Consider the following 20,479-nt stretch of genomic DNA (forward strand, 5'->3'; position numbering starts at 1 on the left):
TGTTCTTCCCCCTTCTCTGTCATGCTTGGCTCTTTCTGCAAATCTACCAGTCTTCTGATAGCCAGGCCAGCATTCTTACCTAGAAGGCAAATGTGGAGACCTTATCATTTATAATTTTCTATAGTAAATATATGCAGCTAGCTTAGAGAAAAGAAGACATTAAACCAGGGGTTCCCAACCTTTCAGGGAATGTGGACCTGTTTTGAGCCTTAAAAATCTTTGTGGACCCCCACATACTTCTCTTTAATTTTTGCATGACATAGACAAAACAAATAAATGATATGCACTCCAGAATCATTCATAATGTATAAAACTTAATATTAAATAATGCTTACTGATCTGAACTGAATACACAGGGAGGGAAATTTTTCAAGTAATTTAAAAATTTCCCTCATAATTGAAGGTTGAAGCCAATAGTGGCCTTCACCTCCTATTCCAGCTGCAAGAGTTCCAGGTTGGCAACTCAGTGTGACCTGGCAGAAAATCATCGCTGGTAACTTCAGACTTGCAATCTAATTTTCAAAGGGAAATTGCCCGTGAAGTTTCCTTTTGAAAAATGGAGCTGGCCGAGGAGAGCCTGTACTTTTATAGACATGCATGTCCTTCTTGTCTTCGCGCCCTTCCTTTCCCGCCGAACCTCGAATGTGGGAACGAGCGTCATTTTAGTAAGTTTTGCAGTTTTCCTCTAATACTTGTTGCACCGGGATGTGGACCCTTGGCCTAGTGCAGGATTGGTAGGCTCCTTGGTCGGACCCAGAGAGCGCCTGCCACCAGGAGGCGGAGCACAAGAGGAAACAGAGGCTAGCTGGAGCTTCGCCACTAGCAACCCTAGATACACCTGGGTGGAGCATTTGGGTACCCGGGCCATCTGGTCTTAGGTGGGACTCGCAGGATCTCCTTGATAGGAAGTTCAGGGGTGTGCCAGGAGCCACCTTATATACCGATCCGGAGCTGACGTCATAAAGGGGGGCCGGCAGTCCTGTCGCACTGCAGGCCCTTTAAGTGAAGGGCAGGGGCGCACGCGTGCACCTAAAGGCTTGCCCCGGGAGGATCAGCAGCGGCGTCTCTGCTGCAAAGAGATGGTCTGCAGCGGGAGGGCCAACCAGACGCACCTGGAGGCCCTCCAAAATGCCTTCCCCGTCCTGCCCTGAAGCAGGGCCAGTTCCAGGAAGATGCGGGAGGGAAGTTAAGACGGGCCGGTCGCGAGTCCCGCGACTGGCCGTCGCAACAGTACCCCCTTCTCAAGGGCACCCTCAGGGGGGTTTGAGAAGACTGGATGCACGTCAAGTTGGAGTTCTTGTATAGATGGAAAATGATCCCGATTGGAGTAGCGAGTTATATCCTTCTCAGAGTGGTCGTGAGGAGCGACTGGAGTTTCTGGCAGTTCTGAAACGGTTGTGGAGACGCATCTCTTCAGTCTCTCCAAATGTAACTGATTATGCAGACTCAGGTTCTCTTCTTCCTTATAAGCAAGAAGAGGCACAAAATCTTTTACGGTCTGCTTGTGTCCCCTTTTGAGCATCTCAATCTCGGACGTCTTTTGAGTTAGTTGTTCCCTCAGATGGTTGAAAATGGTGCCCAAAACATTTCTTTGAAGGGAGGAGGGTCGGGTTTGAGTCTCCTGTGACTTTTTTCCGATAAGGAGTGGATTTGGAAGAACAGTAGCCACGGTTAATGTCTGGGATGGTACCTTAGACTTCAAACAAGACTCCGAACATTGCGACCCCCAAAGAACCGGACTACCGGTGGCCCAGTCAAAATATGGTTGATGTGTCTGCAGCCAAGCTAAGCCCAGAATTATGGGGCTTACTGCTGAAGGTAGGATGTGGAAGGAGATATGCTCTGTGTGATCTGGTCCAATCATCATAGTAAGAGGAGTCATGATCTGAGTCACCAAACCCGGAAGGAAATCCGCATGAATCGAGGAGAGCGTTATTGGAGAAGTCAGCGGACATGTAGGGATCACGTACCGATCAACAAGATCTTGTTGGATAAAGTTTGCACCAGCACCGGAGTCCACTAGTACTTGAGTGGAAAAACTGGTAGTGAGAAGTTCCAAGGAGGCGGGTAGATGAAGCAAAGATGTTGTTGGTGTAGTAAGGCTGAGTGTTACCTTCGTGGATGTTTTCTGAGGTGAACATTGCTCCTTCCTCTCGGAGCACTGGGACAAAAAGTGTGTGGAGTTCCCACAATACAGACACAGGCCACCCTGAAGGTGATGAGATCTCTCAGTTGCCATGAAATGGCTGTAGTCCAGTTGCATTTGTTCTTCCATGGTTAAATTGATCTCGTCCACCAAGAAGAGTAGTTCCTTGGCGTGGTTCCACTGGGAGAAACCCTTCTCCTGAGCTCGCTCTTGAAGCCGGCAGTCAATCTTCCCAGTGAGGTCAATAAGCCCTTCCAGGGAGGTAGGCAGCTCTCGGGCTGCTAGATTGTCCTTTTTTGGAAGCGTGAGTCCTTCCAAGAAAATGACATGCAAACTGGCCCCCTGCCAGTTTAGTTCTGATGCCAGGGTTTGAAACTCTATAGCGTAATCATTCAGGGGCCGAGAGCCTTGATGCAAGTGGAGAAGGTCAGAGCCCATGGTAGGAAGTCTTCCTGGTTCCTTGAAAACTTGCTTGAAGGTGAGCACGAACTGTGGAAGGTTTGATAATAAGGGATCGGTGCGCTCCCACGGGGGGAGGCCCATGCCAGGGCCTTGCCATCTAATAGGGATAGGATAAATGTCATCTTGACGTGGTCGTCAGGAAAGAGTGCTGGCTACAAGGTAAAGTGCATTTGGCATTGGTTGAGAAAGCCCTGACATTGTTTAGGGTTTCCTGAATAGCGAGGCGGGGGCTGGCAAATGAATGATCGACCATACAGGACCGGAGGCCGGGGGTACAGAATCTGCTGATGTAGGTAATGAGACGTTAAGCCGATGGAAGAAGTCTTGTCAGGTAGCAAGGAGGTTCACATCCGTTACTACCTGTTCCAGAATTGACTGGAGCTTCTGAATGGCCCTGGGGTAAGAATCCAGTTGACTCTGCAAATGCTCCACGGAGGAGGCTAGGGTCTCGAGGCATCGCTGCTGCTCTAGTATCTTGGACGCTAACCCAGGAATGGCCTGCAGCAGGGCGGACTCCGCCGAGTCCATGGCCTTAGCAACCTGTTGCACTGGGATGTGGACCCTTGGCCTAGTGCAGGATTGGTAAGCTCCCTGGTCGGACCCAGAGAGCGCCTGCCACCAGGAGGCGGAGCACAAGAAGAGACAGAGGATAGCTGGAGCTTCGCCACTAGCAACCCTAGATACCCCGGGTTGAGCCTTTGGATACCCGGGCCGCCTGGTCTTAGGTGGGCCTTGCAGGATCTCCTTGATAGGAAGTTCAGGGGTGTGCCCACCACGATTAAGGGTGCATGGTTGATACTCAGGCCGGAAGTCTTGGATGCCTGAGAAGGCCAGAAGAGAGTCTGAATGTATGGCAAGGATCAAGGCCAGATTCAAGGAAGTGGTCAGCCAATGCAAGGGTCAGAGCCAGTAATCAGTCTGTGGATAGTCAGGTAAAGCAGAGATCAAGTTCCAGGGGACAATCAGACGTGGTTGAGTTCAGGCAGAGGTCAGTTTCAGGCAGTGTGCAGACGTGGTCGGTAGTCGGGCCAAGGTCGGTTCCAGGCAGCGTGCAGACATAGTCAAAGAAGCAGGCAAGGTCAAAACCAGGTAGCGATCAAGTAGTCCGGAACAGTCAGGTCAAGGAATCAGCGAAGGTCAGCTAAGAGTGGTGAACACTGGAGTTGAAGAGCAACTCATCCAAGGAGGAGAGGAGAAGTTGCTAAGATGACTTCTGAGTGCCAAGAGCCGCCTTATATACTGATCCAGAGCTGACGTCATGAAGGGGGGCTGGCAGTCCTGTCGCGCCGCGGGCCCCTTAAGAGAAGGGCAGGGGCGCGCGCGCGCACCTAAGGGCTTGCCCCGGGAGGATCAGCGGCAGCGTCTCTGCTGCGAAGAAATGGTCTGCAGCGGGAGGGCCAGCCAAACGCGCCTGGAGGTCCTCCGAAACGCCTCCCCCGTCCTGCCCCGAAGTAGGGTGAGCTCCAGGAAGATGTGGGAGGGAAGGTAAGAGAGGCCGGTCGCGAGTCCCGCGACCGGCTATCGCAACAATACTCTTGTGTAAACTGTACTGTCGCCAAACATCACAGTTAACGCTGCAAACACACGATCGCACTTCTCCACTGGCCTCGAGCCCCATCTTACTGGGCTCCATTTTATGTAACCCTTTTCTTCTGAGGGATATTTCCTCCATTGGCACACAAAAAGAATTTATGTTTCTTGAGGCTCTAGTCCTTTGCCACAGGTCCCCTCTGACTTATTACCTCAGGGGTGAGTCCTTTTCTATTAGGGAAAGTTGATACTTGAGACCCAGGCAGTGAGGTTATTCCCTTTCCTGAATGCAGCTGTATATTGTGATGGTGGATGGGACAAAATATGCAGAATATAGGTCTGGGTGTTCAAAAATAAAGTTTCCTGATTTCTTTAGAAAATAAATCAATGTCCAGTTGAAATAGATGGCTGTATAGTTGAGTGTCTTTTCCCTCTCTCTCTGCAAGTGCTGGTGACTCAGATTCCTGGGGGTTTCATGATACCCTACTATGGAGACCTCCTAATCTGCAGGAAATCCCCTTAAAGGTTTTCACAGTCCTACCTGAGTTCCAGCCGTCTTCACAATGCTACCCAACCTGCGCCTGTGTCCTGGGGGAAGATCTCATGGAGAGTCTTCTCTACTGTTTTTCTGTTTCTTTAGTTGCTTTATTGGTGCCTTGCTGACAGGAGTCAGGCTCCCTGCCCAGTCTCCAAGATGAGAGGAGGAGTGACAAAAAGGCCTCCTCTCAATTGAAATAGAATAATTCACCAAAAGTCCAAAATCTTTCTGGGACATCACTGTCACTGCAGCTCTTCTCTGTCTCTAGAAGGATGCTGACAGGTCTTCTGTGACCTAGCCTCTGGATCTGGGGAGTAATCTTCACCAAGAGCACCAGGCTGCTTCCCAGCAAAAACAATCCTCAATGTAGTCAAAAAATCCTTATAAACTCTCTTGCATTACCTAGAGGAGTACCCAAACTGATAGGGAGTACATAGGAAGGAATATCCCCGAAAATATAATAAAGTGAGGCTGTAGGCCTCACCTAGCAGAGCTTCTCTCCCCTCAAACTTTCAACTCAAATGCCACCCTGCATCTAGCCCTAATCACTAGTTACAAACGGGGCCCACCCACTCAGCTGCCTGTAGAGGAGGAACTGAAAAATGGTATTCCCTCTAGCTGGTTGTCGTCTATAGGGACTAGGGTTGCCACAACTGCATGAACCTAGCTCTGCTCCTTTTTACCTCGCAGGTAAAAGCCTGCATGCTGTTCACAGCGCAGGTACTTTTACCCTCTGTGGCAAGGAGTGGCAATTTTTAAATGGTAAACAGGTATTTATCCACATAAAAAGTCTGAAACTGATCCTCTCTGAAAATGAACCCCCTTTTAACCTGCTTTTCTTTTATACTTTATTATTTTCTTTTATGATTCTTACAAACACATACTGAAAATGATTGATTTTAGAAATAGAAAAACAATAGTCTGCTTTCCAAAGAGAAGGCTTATGAAATCTCCATGTCTGTCTGTGTATTCCCCTAAATAACTTTAGTATGTAATGTCATATCCACACCTGACTGATGTTTCTTCCTCCCTCCTTGACCTCTGGCAGTCATCTCTCTCTTCTTCCCTCCTGGAACATGGTGGTCCTCTATCCCTTCCTCTTGATTCCTCTAACTCTACATCTGGTCCAGCATGATTCATGGGGTCCTCTCCTTCTCTCCCCTATTTATGATGGTCCTCTCTCCCCTGATAGGCTGCCATCTATTCTTACTCCCCTTAACCAGGTCAATCATGGATTCCTATTTCCATTTTTAACCTCCTTTTCTTCCTTCATTCCTGTTTCATTCCTTCTCTTTGCCTTTCCTCTCTGTTGGGAATCCTGGCCATGGGCTGCTGCAGCTGGTTCTGTCTTCCCTTACCGGCAGATGCCGGCGACAGCTGCTGCCTTCCCCGCTCCGTTTTGGGCTGTCCCGGGGCCTTGCCATGGCGTCCTCCCCATGAGGGAGATGCCTCCGATCTCTTTGGGGACTCCGCCCCCTTAGGTGCGCGTGCGCCCAAGCCCGACTCTTAAAGGGGCTGCGGCGGGAAACCTCGGCTCAGCCCCAAATCTGACGTCATCAGCCAGGGCCTATTTAAGGCCACTCCAGACATCCTTTCCTTGCCTTGGCAACAGGTCAGCTCATCCTAGGTAGCTAGTTGCTTTTTCCTGCTTGTTCCAGCCTCCGTTCTTGTGTTCCCTCTTGTTCCAGTTCCGTTCCTGAGTTTTTGCTCCTGTGGTTCCGCTCCTTCTCCTGTCTTCGGTTGTCTCCTCGGTTCTGACTTCAGCCTGGTATCTGGATTCTCCTGTCTTCTGCCCATCCTGATCTTTGGCATGTTCTCCAGCTTCCGCTTGTCTTCTGTCTGCCCCGACCTCTGGCCTGGTTCATCGTGTTGCACCGCTGCTGCCCGCTTCGACTTCTGGACCATCTCTGTTCCTCTGGACCTCTACCAGCCTTGACTCGGACGGCCTACTGGACTTCCATCTGCCAGGAGACCTCTGCTAAGTCCTGCCGGCCCCGGCACCCAAGGGCTCAATCTGCGGGGAACGTGGGCTGGTACAGGGAAACTCCTGTCATGTCTCCTGGTCCCGCTCCGCTTCCTGGCTACGAGTACCACTGAGGGCTTCCCCTTAGTGGATTCACCAGCTCTCGAGCCGGCTCAAGGGTCCACATTTCCAACACTCTCATATTGTCAACCCTAGTGTTGTGGTACTTTCAGCCCCCATTATAGACATGGCTTGTAAAGGAAAGCGGTAAAGAGGCAGTGAAACACTTTTTGACATGTCACACATGCAGTCATTATTCTTGTTCTCCTACGTTTTTTGATTTTTGATCATAGGCAGTTTTAAAATTATTAACAACTGTATAAGCATGCTATTTGTGCTTCAACCTTGGATTTGTTTTCCTAGGCACGCAGATACTATAAGTTAGATAAAGATGCTGAGCTACAAGGTTATAGAATAGATACAAGTTCAGTTGACATTCCAACTAATTGCAAGCCACAGATAACATAATTTACATTCAAGGCAATGACAATTAGCATGGAGACTGAGAGCAAATTACCATATGGCCATTCATGTTATTTATTTATAATAGAAAGCCAATCATAAACATTTTGACAATTATATAACCTAGTTTGGAGATGAAAATGTACAAGTAAAAATTCTATATAAAGCTGTGTTATCAGTAAAATTATTTGAGAGGGATTTTATACTTTTGCCTTGCGAGGTACTCTGCTTCTTCATAAAGTACCTTATTATATAATATTTAATATTTATATTATTTTATAGAATTTAAACAAAAAGATTTTTTCTACAGCTATTGGCTGTAAGCGTCTATTTTCGGTGAACCACAACACCAGTTCCATGTCCTCCTTTCAGTCATTCTTCTCACTTTTTAGTGTAACTGTCCTCTCCTCTATCTCTGTCAGACCAATGACAAAGCACATGGCATTAGCAGGAAATGTTTCTCACCAGTGAGATCACCCAGTCTTCTCCTGCTTTCCTCAGTGTGCAGCACTGGCTACTGAAGGTTCTGAGAGCCGCAATTGGCCCCTCTTCCCTACATCCTCACAGTGTAGCAGTGGAGATTATGACTCTCCATGGTTGCAATTGGACCCTCTCTTCCCTACCTCTAGTGGACATGCGGCAGTGTGGATTGAAGCTCCTACTGGGTAAAAATGACCTTTCTCTGTTGCTCCTCCTCCTGACCTGCAGCAGTGTAGTGTGAAATCTCCAGAGCAGCAGTAGGCCCCACTCTCACTCTTCTGGCCTGTGGTAACAACTCAACCAATCAGCAGCTTAACTTTCTTGTATTGCTTCTGGTGGCCCCCTTGGGATGGTCTCGCAGACCTGTGGGAGTCCACGGACCCTAGGTTGGGAACAATTGCATAACACTATTCAACTATTTTACTGACCATTCATGTTTAGGCCACTGTTTGAAGAAACCAAAGGATGGCAAAAATAAACAAACAGTGAAGCTTATGTCAATTTAGCGAGAGTTTAAAAAAAACAACAAAAAACCCCAAATAAAAGAGTTTACCTGTGCATATAAAAAGGGCAAGGGAGGGATACTTTGGGGGTTCTGGCAGGAACCTAATGTAAGAATTATCTGGAGATGAATCAAAGCAGAAAAGGTGGCAGTAAAACCTCCAAGGCAGGCAGCAAAGAGCCTTGAAGCAGAACAAAGATTGGCTTCAAGGCTCCAAACCACCATGAGAGGTGCAAAACAGCAGTCTATCTGCTCTGCACTACTACTCTGACACAGACAGGCTTCACAACACAGCCTGTTATGCTGCACTCTCTGCTCTGCCCTCACTGCTCACTTATGCCCACTTCCCACACTGTGCCCACTGATAGGCAAACAATGAGTGTCACACTGTCTGCTCTGTCTGCAGTCTTTCTCTGACACAGACAGACTTCACAACACAACCTGTTATGCTGCACTCCCCGCCCTGCCCTCACAGCTCACGTATGCCCAGTGCCCTTTGCCTAGTGACCACTGCCAGGCAAAAGGAGAATAAATGATTAATCTCAAGTGTACCTAAGGCTTCAATCACCATAAGGAAAAGCAGAACAGCAACTGCAAGTGAAGCAACATAAATCTGCAATGAGACACAGATATTGTGATGCTGTGCTGCCTCACTGATTTGCTTTCCTCTCTTGTATGACAGTATGCTTTCACACAGATAATGTCTTGAGAAGCACTGCAGAGCAAATCTCTGACACCCTCAGTCTTTAAGATCAGTGTCACTGTACTCAGTCTGCAGCGATAGGTCAGACTGCAAAATGCTTCGCTGTGATACATAATTCCTCTCATCTCCTTGACAACATGCCCATCCTCCCCTCTCTGCTGACTATTGGCTCTACACTGTATCAATTTCTAATTGTACACATACTCCTGTTGCTTTCCTATGATTTCTGAGGAGAGGGGCAAGAGACACAATGGACTCATTGACTATAATGGCTTATAGAAATCATTCTATTTCAATTGAATGAAACAAATAGGATTCATTTATTTTGGGGGACCCTCTTAATTCATTTTATGGTCCCCCAAAAGAAATGAATTAGTCCCATTCATTTCATTTTTCAATTTCATTTGAAGCTAATGCATATGCGAAATACTCCATGTATATTCATATACATTGTATTACAAATTTTAGGTGCCTAGATCCATGGGCACATGTTCTCTTCATAACTGCTAACTATAGCTACTTAGTTTCAGTAGGTGGCTAGATAAACTGAGAAAATGGGTGGCTATGAAGGTGTTTCTGACATCAGGGAAGACTTAACTTCTTAACACCAAGCAGCATCGAGATTCAGGTTAATTTTTGGCTGTAAACTAATGAGGCTGAAAATGTGCTTAAGTTAGTCAGCCCTGTAGAAATTTCATCATAGCTCTATTTCCAAACTCATAAACTAGCCTATTACCTACTGGAAAGCAAGTGCAGCTGCAGAATAATTGCTTTCAAACCTGTTTCTGGAGCAATATATTATGTGCTTCACAGTTTCTTTTTTTTATTTTATTTTTATAAAGTTTCCAATATACAATAACAAAATCTTTGTCATAAAGAAATATAAGTGCATTATCAGTGAGTTTACAAAGAAACATTATTAAATCATAAATAAATTTTCCATATGGAAAGAAAAAAGCCTCATCTACTTAATGCACTTTACACATTATAGAGGTAATGGTATGGGGGGCGTAAAGAAATACAGAGGAGTCAAACATTTGGTAATTTAAACTTAAACATGGTCGACCAATGTAAAAATATCCTCATGTGCTTCACAGTTTCAACTGCATTTACACAGTTGCAGCAAAGAGAATTTTTCAGTACGACTTATACATCAGGTGGCCAGGCTGGCCATGTCCAGTCCTATCAAAGGTTGTCCATACGAAATGACTGACGTTTCTCTATAAGTTATTAAAATGTGCAGAAATATAGTAGGTGGCTTCTTTATGACACTATTTAAAAATAATTTCATCAATTCAGTACATTTCCCAGACCATTCAAGACAATAAAATAATGTTCCATAAACTAGCATCATGTCTGACTTACTACAAAAAAAATCTGTACAATGACAAGTTCTTCACTAATGCCAAACTGTGCTAAAATATAGGAAGACGAAAGGAAACTTAACATACTTATCAGCAGTGCTCTGGTTTTCTCCGGCTAGCTGGTGAAACTGGTTTTCAGTCAAGGTGCCAGTGGATGTATTCAGTGTTAACAGTGGAATCCCCTTCCCCCATGTCCATGAATCCATTATATTTTTCAGCGAGGTTGGCAGCTGAACTTCATTCTGTTCATCTATAACCTTAGAAAGAGGTCTATATTATAAAAACACATTGAAGAAACAAAGTCGTAGCTATATGCTTTACTCCAATTGTTGCCATAACCAATTAAAAGACAGGAAGATCATATATTATATTTCCTGGGATTTCATGGTGATTAACTAATATCTAACAAGTGGGTCAGTGTTAAAGTTCTGTGGGGTCAATAAACACATTAAAGGGATAATCTTATAACAATCTGCATCAATTTGCAGGCTGTTGTACTCCTGAATTACACCAGTTTTCAAAGCAAACTTACGCATGTAAGTTGGCATTGAAAATTATCCCACAAAAACTACTTGCACAAAATTACACCTGTTACTATGTACACGGAAGTTTTTTTTGTGGAAAATTAAATGCATACTTTCAGAATTGAAAAGTGTGCACATAAATGCAAACCCTGCCCAGATTCCACCTCCCCCACCCCCTTCTGTCTGATTTGCTTAAAATTATGTGTACACAGGGTGTATGTGCATAATTTTATGCACATATCAGCCAGGCAATTTTCAAAAGGGCCTCTGAAAATTACCCACTAACAGGCCAGAAAAGAAACAGTGGTGAATGGTTCACTTCATAATCATTTTAAAAGTGTAACAACATATTCCAGGGTCTACACTTAGAAAATGAAGATGTGCTTTGTAGGATCTGAAAGACCCAGCTTTCTTCACAGGACATGCATTGAAATCCATAAAAGGCAATGCTGGGGTTATTGCTTAAATAATATTGGCCATCAGCTTTTCCTGCTAGGTCATTTTTATTAATTACATCCCTTAATTGTAAAATAAAAATAATCAATAAAAAAAAGTATCAAATGATATAAAATCAAATCATTTACTAATTATGGCAGGACTCATAACTGCCTTGTATAAATTCAGCTTCAAAGGTTTTAAAATTATAGGATTTTGGGGACCAGCCCAGAGGCTCAGCAAGCACTGCCATGTAAAAGACCTGGGTTTGATTGCTGGGTCCAGTATTCAGTCTCCTGGCCAGCCAGGGCTGGGGATGCTGCAGAGGCAGTGTCGATAGCCCCTAGGTGGGAGGAACCCCAGCCATTGCTTAATGGTTCTGCCTGCTGGCTGAAACTAGGATGCACGCGTACTGGGTTCAACGAGGGAATCTCAACCTGTGGCTCCCAGCCAAGAACTTTTACTACAATGACTAGGCTAGGGAAGGTAATAAAAGCAGGGGAAATTCCCTGGCTAATTGTGAATGAGAGCTCATCCTGCCACAGTCCAATAAAAATGGTTCCAGTTGAGCCCGAAACCCAAAGGAGCAGGAGGAAACTGCCAAATTGAAAACATAATAACAGAGAAAAAGTCTACAGTAGTTCAAACGTTTAGTAAAACCCTCTCTTAATGCTACATATTACTTTCCCAGTCCTAATGATCACTGAAGATTTATTTCTATGGTAAAGATTTTTTTTATCTTTACCATATCATACCATATCTTTACCACAGGCCAGAATGTACTTGCACTACAATCCAGCTGTGACAGGGTAGAGCAATAAAAGGGTGGATATGAGCAATCTGGTGAAAGCAGATAGGATACTCTTGATAGATCAGCTAGAGGAGCTGCCCCTTTTACTCTGGTTTGGAGCCAGAAGGTGCAGGCTGAAATCCCAAGATTTCTAGTTTAGAAAAAAACAGACCGTGGCACTGCAAAGTGAGTAGGTAATCATCACACCAACCAATCCACACTCAATTATATTCAAATAGCTTCATATCTGTTTGTGGCCTCAGTCTAAGGATTTTGACTGCTGGTATCATAGTAAACAATGGCAGAACAAGACCAAACGGCCCATCCAGTCTGCTCAGTTGCAATTCTTCCACTTTGCATAGATGAGCATAATGAATTCCCATACTCGACCCAACAACAGCTATCTATCTCCATGTCTTCTACTTAAACTTTCAATCCCTTTCCTCCATATCATTTGGTATCCCAGCTATTTCTAAGCAGCATTAGTAATGAAGTAAATATAGAATATTTTCAAAAAGGTTTCTTTTATTTTGGAGCTTATGCACTCAAGGTTTTCTCCCATTTTGTGTCTATAGGGAAAATACTTAGTACATGAGATTGATCAAAAGAAATTATAGATATACTGTTACATACACATGCATATTGTGTAAGGCAACTTTCAAAATGTGCACAGAAGTGCAAAGTGTGCAGGCATCTTTTACCTGCAGACGTTGTGTCTATTTTCAAAGGAAGGACTTTCCTTTTGAAATTTGGGTAAGAAAAAGGACACACACAGACCTGCACCTGCTATTGAAATTATGCACATACCCATGTAAGGGCAAACCCCTCCTTGACTTCGCCTCCTGGAACACCTTCTCTCTCTCTCTACACATAGAAGTTTGTGTATAGTGACACTATGAGCGTACTTTTATGTGCAGAGAGGGAACACCTTTTCAAAGAGTTTATTTTTATGCATAAAATACTGTTTTGCCTGCGTAAATGCCTTTGAAAAATCTCCCATGTGGAGTTCTAAAATAGATGAGGCTTGGGTAAGACATATTTAATCACTTGCCTAGGTGCTGCTGGCTCTTTTTAAAGAAGACTATCTCAAGCTATGTCCTCCTAAAGACTTGAAGATTGCCCATTTCTGAAAAGCTTCCTGTACTGCAACATTACAGAAGAGAGCATGATTGAAAAGCAGCAGTTTCCTACACCACCATTCACTGAATACAAATGCACCCAATCTAACTCTGACAAACCAAAGCTTTTACAGGTTGTGACAAGTTTTAAGAACTCTCTCAATATGCCATTCTGCACGAGCTTTTGAGATCGCAGAGGTCATATCTGAAGGAGGGACCCGGAGGGTTGAAAGCTCATGGACAACACTATCTTTGGATCATTCTTACCACAAGGCTTCAGAATGGGGCGGGCCATAGCCCAACCAAAAATCTGGCTCTTCCTGCGGAATCCCTGTGGGAGATCCGGGGCTTGGTTGGCCAGGTCGCAGCTGTTCAGGGACAGGAGGAGATCGGCAGTATCCTCCACCTCTGCGGCTCTGGGTCCAGCTGCCGCTTGGAAACGCATGGGTCTCTGTGCATCATTGCGCGGGTTCAATGCAGCAGTCAGGCCAGGCGGAAGAAGAAGAGGAGGGCCCAGTTCGAGGCACCATTGATCCCTCCCTCCTGCTGCTGATCAGCATGGGGGTGGAGGAAGGAAGAGAGGGGAGGGTAGCAGCAGGGGAAGAAAGGGAAGGGATGGCGGAGGGCAGGTAGACAGAAAGAAGGGGTAGAACTTGATTTGTTTGCCCCCCCAACCCCCAACCAAATTCTTACGGTGGTCCAATGAAAGGTGTCAACCTACAAAGAATCCATTTTTCTCTGCAATCAATATAGTTACTAGAATTCTACAGTAACAAACTGAACAAAACTATCGTCCTGATTTGTAGTTAATGAATTTTTAAATAGGGGATTTTCTGATCAATTACATCTGAACAATTACATTTACTAGCTTCTCTGATGCATGACCCTGAGAGAATGGCAGCTACCCCCTATCATTCCACCCAAATAAATGTTGAGCTGGCACAATTTAGGGGAGACACAACAAAGCACTAACAGCATTTTCTGAGAGATTTGCACAACTGGACAAATAAAAAGTGTGTAAAAAGTACCATTTGCAAATGACTCCACAGATCGTCCTGGTCAACATTTGAGAATGAAAATGTCTTCAGGTAGGACTGTGATGAAACAAATGTAAACTTCAGTATTTTATAATATTTTTTTTTTTTGGGGGGGGAGTATATTTCACATCTGAGAAGCAAGAAAGTTTGCATGCTCATTGTTATTTTCAAATTGAAGAACAGTGTGCTTCACAAATCCAGATAATACTTCTCTTAACTCACGCTAAGCCCTTTGATAAACAGCCTCTCAGTCAGAAAGCCAGAAATCATTCGGACAAAGGAAGCCCCCTAAGGCAAAAAAGAGAACAAATATTTAAATATACTTTAAATATTCAGATATTGACATTCAGACTAGATTTTTTCTTAAATGGTAATGACCTTTTTCTACCATGATTTTGAATTCCTAGAATAAATTGAGAAGCACATTTATGTGGAACCAGACATCACAGATTGTATTGAAACAAAAATACAAACGTGTTAATTAAAGCATAAACAGGAAAGGATCACAGGCCGATTGTTTTTAGTGGAAAATTTCTCCTTTACCTTGATGTAGGTGAACTTGTTAAACAGAGATTCTATGTGGCTTGGAAGACTAATTTCTTCTTTTTTCACAGACAAAGTTCGATGGACCACAAAACCATCACTCGCAAAGATACTCTGTAAACTGTAGAAAAGGAAAAGCTCACTCTAGAAATGAAATGACAGAAATACATTTTAATTAGATAAGGCTGAAAAAGTTAATGTGCACACAACAATTTTGCTGTGCTGTACCATTGTACACAGCTGCATCTAGAGGAATTATGGGTAACCAGCATTGCAGCTTATCGTTAATTGTGCTGTGTTAGGCCGATGCAATAAAGTGCGCCCAGCCTAGTGGTTGGATGTGCGTTTTGGATGCGTGTCCATAACCCCTGATGCAATAAGGGGATCAGCACATCTAAAACGCGTGTCCAAACAAAGGTGTAGCTAATAGTGCTCATCACATGTAAATGCCATGTAGATGAGGCTATTAGCTATTATTTTGCAATGCAAAAATTCCCTGTGCACCCAAGATGCACTTTTTTAACCTGTAAAATTTTACACCTGCTCTGGTTCAGGAATAAAGTCTTTCCGCACACCAGGTGCTCAGCAACAGAAAAACCCTGCTTTTCTGTCGGCTCGATTCAGTAAAGTGGGGCCGCGGTTACCCCGCTCCTAACCCGCTTTCTACTCACTTTCCGGCCGCGTTAGCCCTTCCTGCGATACACTATCCCCTTTAACCCATCCTCACCGCCTCTTTAAATCCCCGGGTAACCCCTTCCGCACGCGGCATGTATATCAGATGTAAACCATCGAATTAGCTATTCCCTCCCATACAGTAACGCGCGCCCCGACTATCGCTATTTTACCCTGCCGTTTGCCCCGCGTTTAACCTGCTCATTTACCGCCTACCCTTACCCCTGCGTTAGAGGCAGGAGTAAGGGTAGACGGCAAACTTTCCCCCAAAAAGAAACCTAAAAACATAAAATCCCCTCCTCCCGAAGCTACTCGACATGTTATCAACTTACTTTTTGTTGCTTTCAGCCCCTTCAACCTTCTCTGCCGTGCTCTGGAGGGGGCAGCCAGCGGCGATGGCGAAAGCGGCTTGTGGCTTGCAGCGGGTCCCCCCCCCCCCCCGCGCGCAGGTCCCGGTTCTCCTGGCTCTCGACGATGTTCCCGCAGGTACTCCAGCTCGACTTCTGGCTGACAGCTACCCCCCCCCCCCCCTCATTGGCATGAGCACCCAAATAGCCAATGAAAGCACAGGGACAGACGTGACATCACGCCCGCCCATCCCTGTGCTTTCATTGGCTTGAGTGCCCGTCAATTTGGACGCTCAAGCCAATGAAAGCACAGGGACGGGCGGGCGTGACGTCTTTTTTTTTTTTACCCTTGTCTGCACCCGCGCTCTTCTTTTAATTTCTTGGCCGCTGCTAGAAAATCATCGAGAGCCAGGGGAACCGGGACCAGGGGACACCGCTGCAAGCCGCTTTCGCTGCCGGCTGCCCCCCCTCCGGAGGACGGCAGAGAAGGCTGAAAGGGCTGAAAAACAACAAAAGGTAAGTTGGCACATGTCGAGCCGCTTCGGGAGGAGGGGATTTTAGGTTTTTAGGTTTTCATGGGTTAAAGTTGGGATCCACTTCCTGGTGCCTGTCATTTCAAATGTCATTTGAAATGACAGGTACCAGCGCACCCAGGATACTGTATAGGCGCTGTATTAAGCGCTGTATTAAGCGCCTATACAGTAAAATGGGTTGCGCGGGCCTAACGCTTCGCCTAACACTTCTTGGACGCTACTTACATTTGCATGAGATTATAGTACAGGATCGAGCGGTAGGTGAGCCGGACTGTGCGTGCGGCAACCGCGGGTGCGCCCTGCACTAACGCAGCTCTTCTTACCTGCCCTTACTGGATCGACCTGTATGTTATTTTCAGATATTGTACTAAAGAGAGCTCATTATAATAATTCACATTTGATTACTTACCAGCTTTAGCCTAGAATCAATGTAGCTAGCACCTAAATATTCCACATAAGATGCAAATCCTTCATTAAGCCATATGTCATTCCACCATTTCATGGTAACAAGGTTTCCAAACCACTTAAATACAAAAAAGAGAGTGAAAAATATTCCTTAAATTTTTAAACAGGTAGTTCCATTTTTCAAGGCGAAACAAAGGTCTTTCATCACTATAACCATTTAGGGCTTTTTAAATGTTAATGTACAAGTATAATCTCTTCTTCTTGATGGAAAATTAATCCCAGATTTACATTTTTAAAAAATCATATTTTCACTCATGCCTTACCAAAGAGATATTTTGTCTATAACATCAGGGAGTTCAGATTTTCATAACAAAGGAATAATCTTGTAATTTCAATCAACTTCCCACTGTATTTAATATAAAGCAGGCTTAAGTTAAAAAAAAAATGTTTTAAAAAAGCAATGTAGCACGAATTAAGACATTCCTCAAATTAAAATGCCAGAAAAAAAGCAGGAAACAGCATTTCAAATCAGATAAAAGCTTGTGGTCTCATTTTTTTTAACAAGAGGAAATCATCAAATAGATGATAATGTCTTCCAAAATAAACAAATGCATTATCCTATTGCACCATAAAACTCCAAGAACAGATGTAATGCTCTCAAATGTGTTAAATGTAATTTAATTTAAAAAAAAAAAAAGTTCTAGCATTGGAAAATCTGTAGTTTGTCCAAAATTTGACTGCAGTTATATTCTTACTAAATATGGCTTTGTGTATTTTATTCATCTCAGGTTAAAAAAGCTGGCACATTTTTGGCCATTATGATTGATAGATACAAGGAGGAGAGAGCAAACATACTGGGAAAGTTTAAACAGGTTTGCTGTGGTGATTAAATTGCTTCTCAATGGCAAGCTATTATTATATCTCAGCTCCTGAGAAATGAGCTGCTGAAGCTCTTTAAAAGCAATTCCATGATATCCTTTGAAACCAGGTTAGCTAAAAACACTGCACCAGGCATCAGAACTGCGCGCTTTCCTGAGATATCTGTTTACCTTTCATTTTCCAGTTTAGTGGAGTCTGCCGAGGGCTCTCTCTAATTGATACTTGTCAAGAGAGATGTGCAAACTCTTCAGAAAGAAGATTCACAAACCAATTTGATGAGCTCGTGCAAGGTTTTCAGTGGTAGGGTGACTTGACAGCAGCCTCTGAAGGGGGAAGAGCAGTGGCGACAGCAGTAGCAGCAGCAATGAAAATCATAAGGGAGTGGAGGTGGGGAGATCCAGAGAGGGGCCCAATTCCTGCAGTTCCATGGGAAACGTTACATCCCACAGCAGTTGCAATGCCCACTGCAAACTTGGGGCTCTGGATGTGGCTATAGGACTTCTGTGGTATAGGGATCCATGTGTCATGCAAAGACAAACTGGGCCCATTTCATTCCTTGTATCTGGAAGGATGTCATTTGGAAGAGGCATTTTAAGGTGGGGCTTCCCAAACTTGTTCTGGGGACCCTACAGTCAGTCACGTTTTCAGGATATCCACAATGAATATGCACGAGATAAATTTGCATATCAAAGAGACTCTGTATATGCAAAGTATTTGCATGCATATTCACTGTGGATATCATGACTGTGGGGTCCCCAGGACAGGTTTGAGAAGCCCTGCCTTAAGGACCATTGAAACCAGAAGCAATCAGTCAGATTGGCCAAGCCAGTGTGTTCTGGTATGCAGAATTCCTCTATGTATGTGCCAACTCAGATGGGAAGGGGGTAAGGCTTAAATCAGGTCCATTGTGTAGTAGTATCAAGAAAATTAATTTCCTGTTTTTAAGCTTAACCTTCTGCTGCAGCACATCCTCTTAAATCAGTAAACTTTTCTATTTTGGACACTTTTGTTTACAGCAACAGCAGGTAACATCACTCTAGCTCAGTGATGGCAAACTCCATTCCTCAAGTGACACAAACAGGCCAGGTTTTCAGCATATCTACAATGAATATGCAAAAGGTAGATTTGCACCTCCATTGTATGCAAATCTACCTCATGCATATTCATTGTGGATATCCTGAAAACCTGGCCTGTTTGTGTCACTTGAGGAATGGAGTTTGCCATCACTGCATAGCTCAACTATAGGAACTACAGCTATACCACTTCTACAAGAGACAAATATATATATATCAAGGAAATAGAGCACACCTACAGCAAACAATATCAATACAAACACATCTCTCACATAACCATCTGGCCAAAAAGAAGCTTTTTATATATATTTACCATAGATTGTGTACACCACATGGGCCTTAATACTGAAATTAACTTCCTTGCTTTCAAAGGACTGTTTTAAAAGTTCATCTGACACTTAATTTTCTTTATTTATATTTTTAAGATGTATTCTTTACTTTCATCTGTTTTGGTTTTCTGTATACTTTTGGCCTGCAGTGCATGTCCGGTACTTGTGAGTGGCAAACATATATGTGTTATCTTTTGGAAATTTATTATTGAGTCCAGGGTATTTCTTCTGCATCTCTATGATTGGGGTGGGGTTTTTTTCCCCCCATAAGTGATATTTTCTGTAAGACAAGTTGTAGTAGGTGACCTGGAAGTTTATGGTTAGAAATTACACTTATTAAAGTTACTTTCAGGTTTTGTTGACCGTAATTTATTTATTTATTTATTTTTTTAGTTTTTATAAACCGACGTTCCTGTATAAAATACATATCACACCGGTGTACAGTGAAATAAAAACTGTCGCCACGTGGGTGGCTTACATTGTAACAAATAACATTTAAATAACAATATAAATACATTTAACATTTTAACAGATACAGTGAAGATTAGAGGAGATTTGAGGAGATTACAGTAAACAATCTGGGTAGATTAAGATTCAATGATGAGCTCTTCAAGAATTAATGGACGACAGGTGGGTCCGGACAAGAACTTATGGACAACAAGTGGGTCTGGTCAGAGGTTAAACTGATAAAGTATCAGCTCAACCTGCACTTAGTTCTCCGGGAATGCTTGTGTGAAGAACCAAGTCTTTAGTTTCTTTTTGAATGTGTTATGGCAGGATTCAAGGCGAAGGTCTGGAGGGAGTGAATTCCAGAGTGTGGGGCCCGCTGTGGATAATGCACGTTTCCTTAGTGAGGTTTTTGCCGGCTGGGTGATTAGCAGGTTCTTGTATGCGCTTCTGGTTGGTTTCTTGGAAGTGTGAAGTTGGAGTTGGTGAGTTAAGTTGAGAGGCGCGATGTTGTGAAGGGCTTTGTGTATCATCATAATGGTTTTAAAGTGAATCCTGTATTTAATCGGTAGCCAATGGAGCTGCTGCAGGATGGGGGTGATATGTTCCCTTTTTTTGGTGTTTGAGAGAATTCTGGCCGTGGCGTTCATTACCATCTGGAGTGGTTTGGTGGTGCAGGCAGGAAGGCCCAGAAGGAGAGAATTGCAGTAGTCCAGTTTTGGTAGTATGATGGCCTGAAGGACCAGGCGGAAGTCTCTGTAGTTTAGAAGTGGTTTTAGTTTCTTTAGTGTCTGCAATTTAAAGAAGCATTCTTTCGTGGTGTTATTTATGAACTTGATGAAGTTGAATCTATTGTCCAGCAGTACACCCAGGTCTCTTACATGTGGGGTGGAAGAAGTGCCTGGACCTTGGCTAGCCGTTGGAGCGATGGGTGGAGAGTGATTTTCAGGAGCTATGAGTAGGATTTCTGTTTTGTTCGTGTTTAGTACCAAGTTGAGGCTGGCGAGTAGGTTATTGATTGCTGTGAGGCATTTATTCCAGTGTGCCATAGTTATGTGTAAGGATTCAGCTATAGGAATGAGTATTTGAATGTCATCCGCATAAAGAAAATGTGTAAGCTTGAGATTGGTAAGTAGG

The 20,479-nt window shown here is 44.1% G+C and overlaps 1 protein-coding gene across 1 annotated transcript in view; it reads right to left on the bottom strand.

The window, feature by feature from the left end:
- LVRN (laeverin) overlaps positions 1-20,479 on the bottom strand; it is a 175,417-nt gene that overhangs the window by 117,730 nt on the left and 37,208 nt on the right. Inside the window, exons 6-10 of the mRNA XM_029571204.1 lie at positions 16,619-16,732; positions 14,658-14,801; positions 14,337-14,402; positions 14,106-14,171; positions 10,298-10,467 (exon numbers count right to left, since the gene is read on the bottom strand). Coding sequence (XP_029427064.1) covers positions 10,298-10,467; positions 14,106-14,171; positions 14,337-14,402; positions 14,658-14,801; positions 16,619-16,732 — 560 coding nt within the window. The remainder of the gene's footprint in view (positions 1-10,297; positions 10,468-14,105; positions 14,172-14,336; positions 14,403-14,657; positions 14,802-16,618; positions 16,733-20,479) is intronic.

The sequence above is a fragment of the Rhinatrema bivittatum genome, chromosome 1 (assembly GCF_901001135.1).
Source record: "Rhinatrema bivittatum chromosome 1, aRhiBiv1.1, whole genome shotgun sequence".
NCBI classification, from domain to species: Eukaryota; Metazoa; Chordata; class Amphibia; order Gymnophiona; family Rhinatrematidae; genus Rhinatrema; species Rhinatrema bivittatum.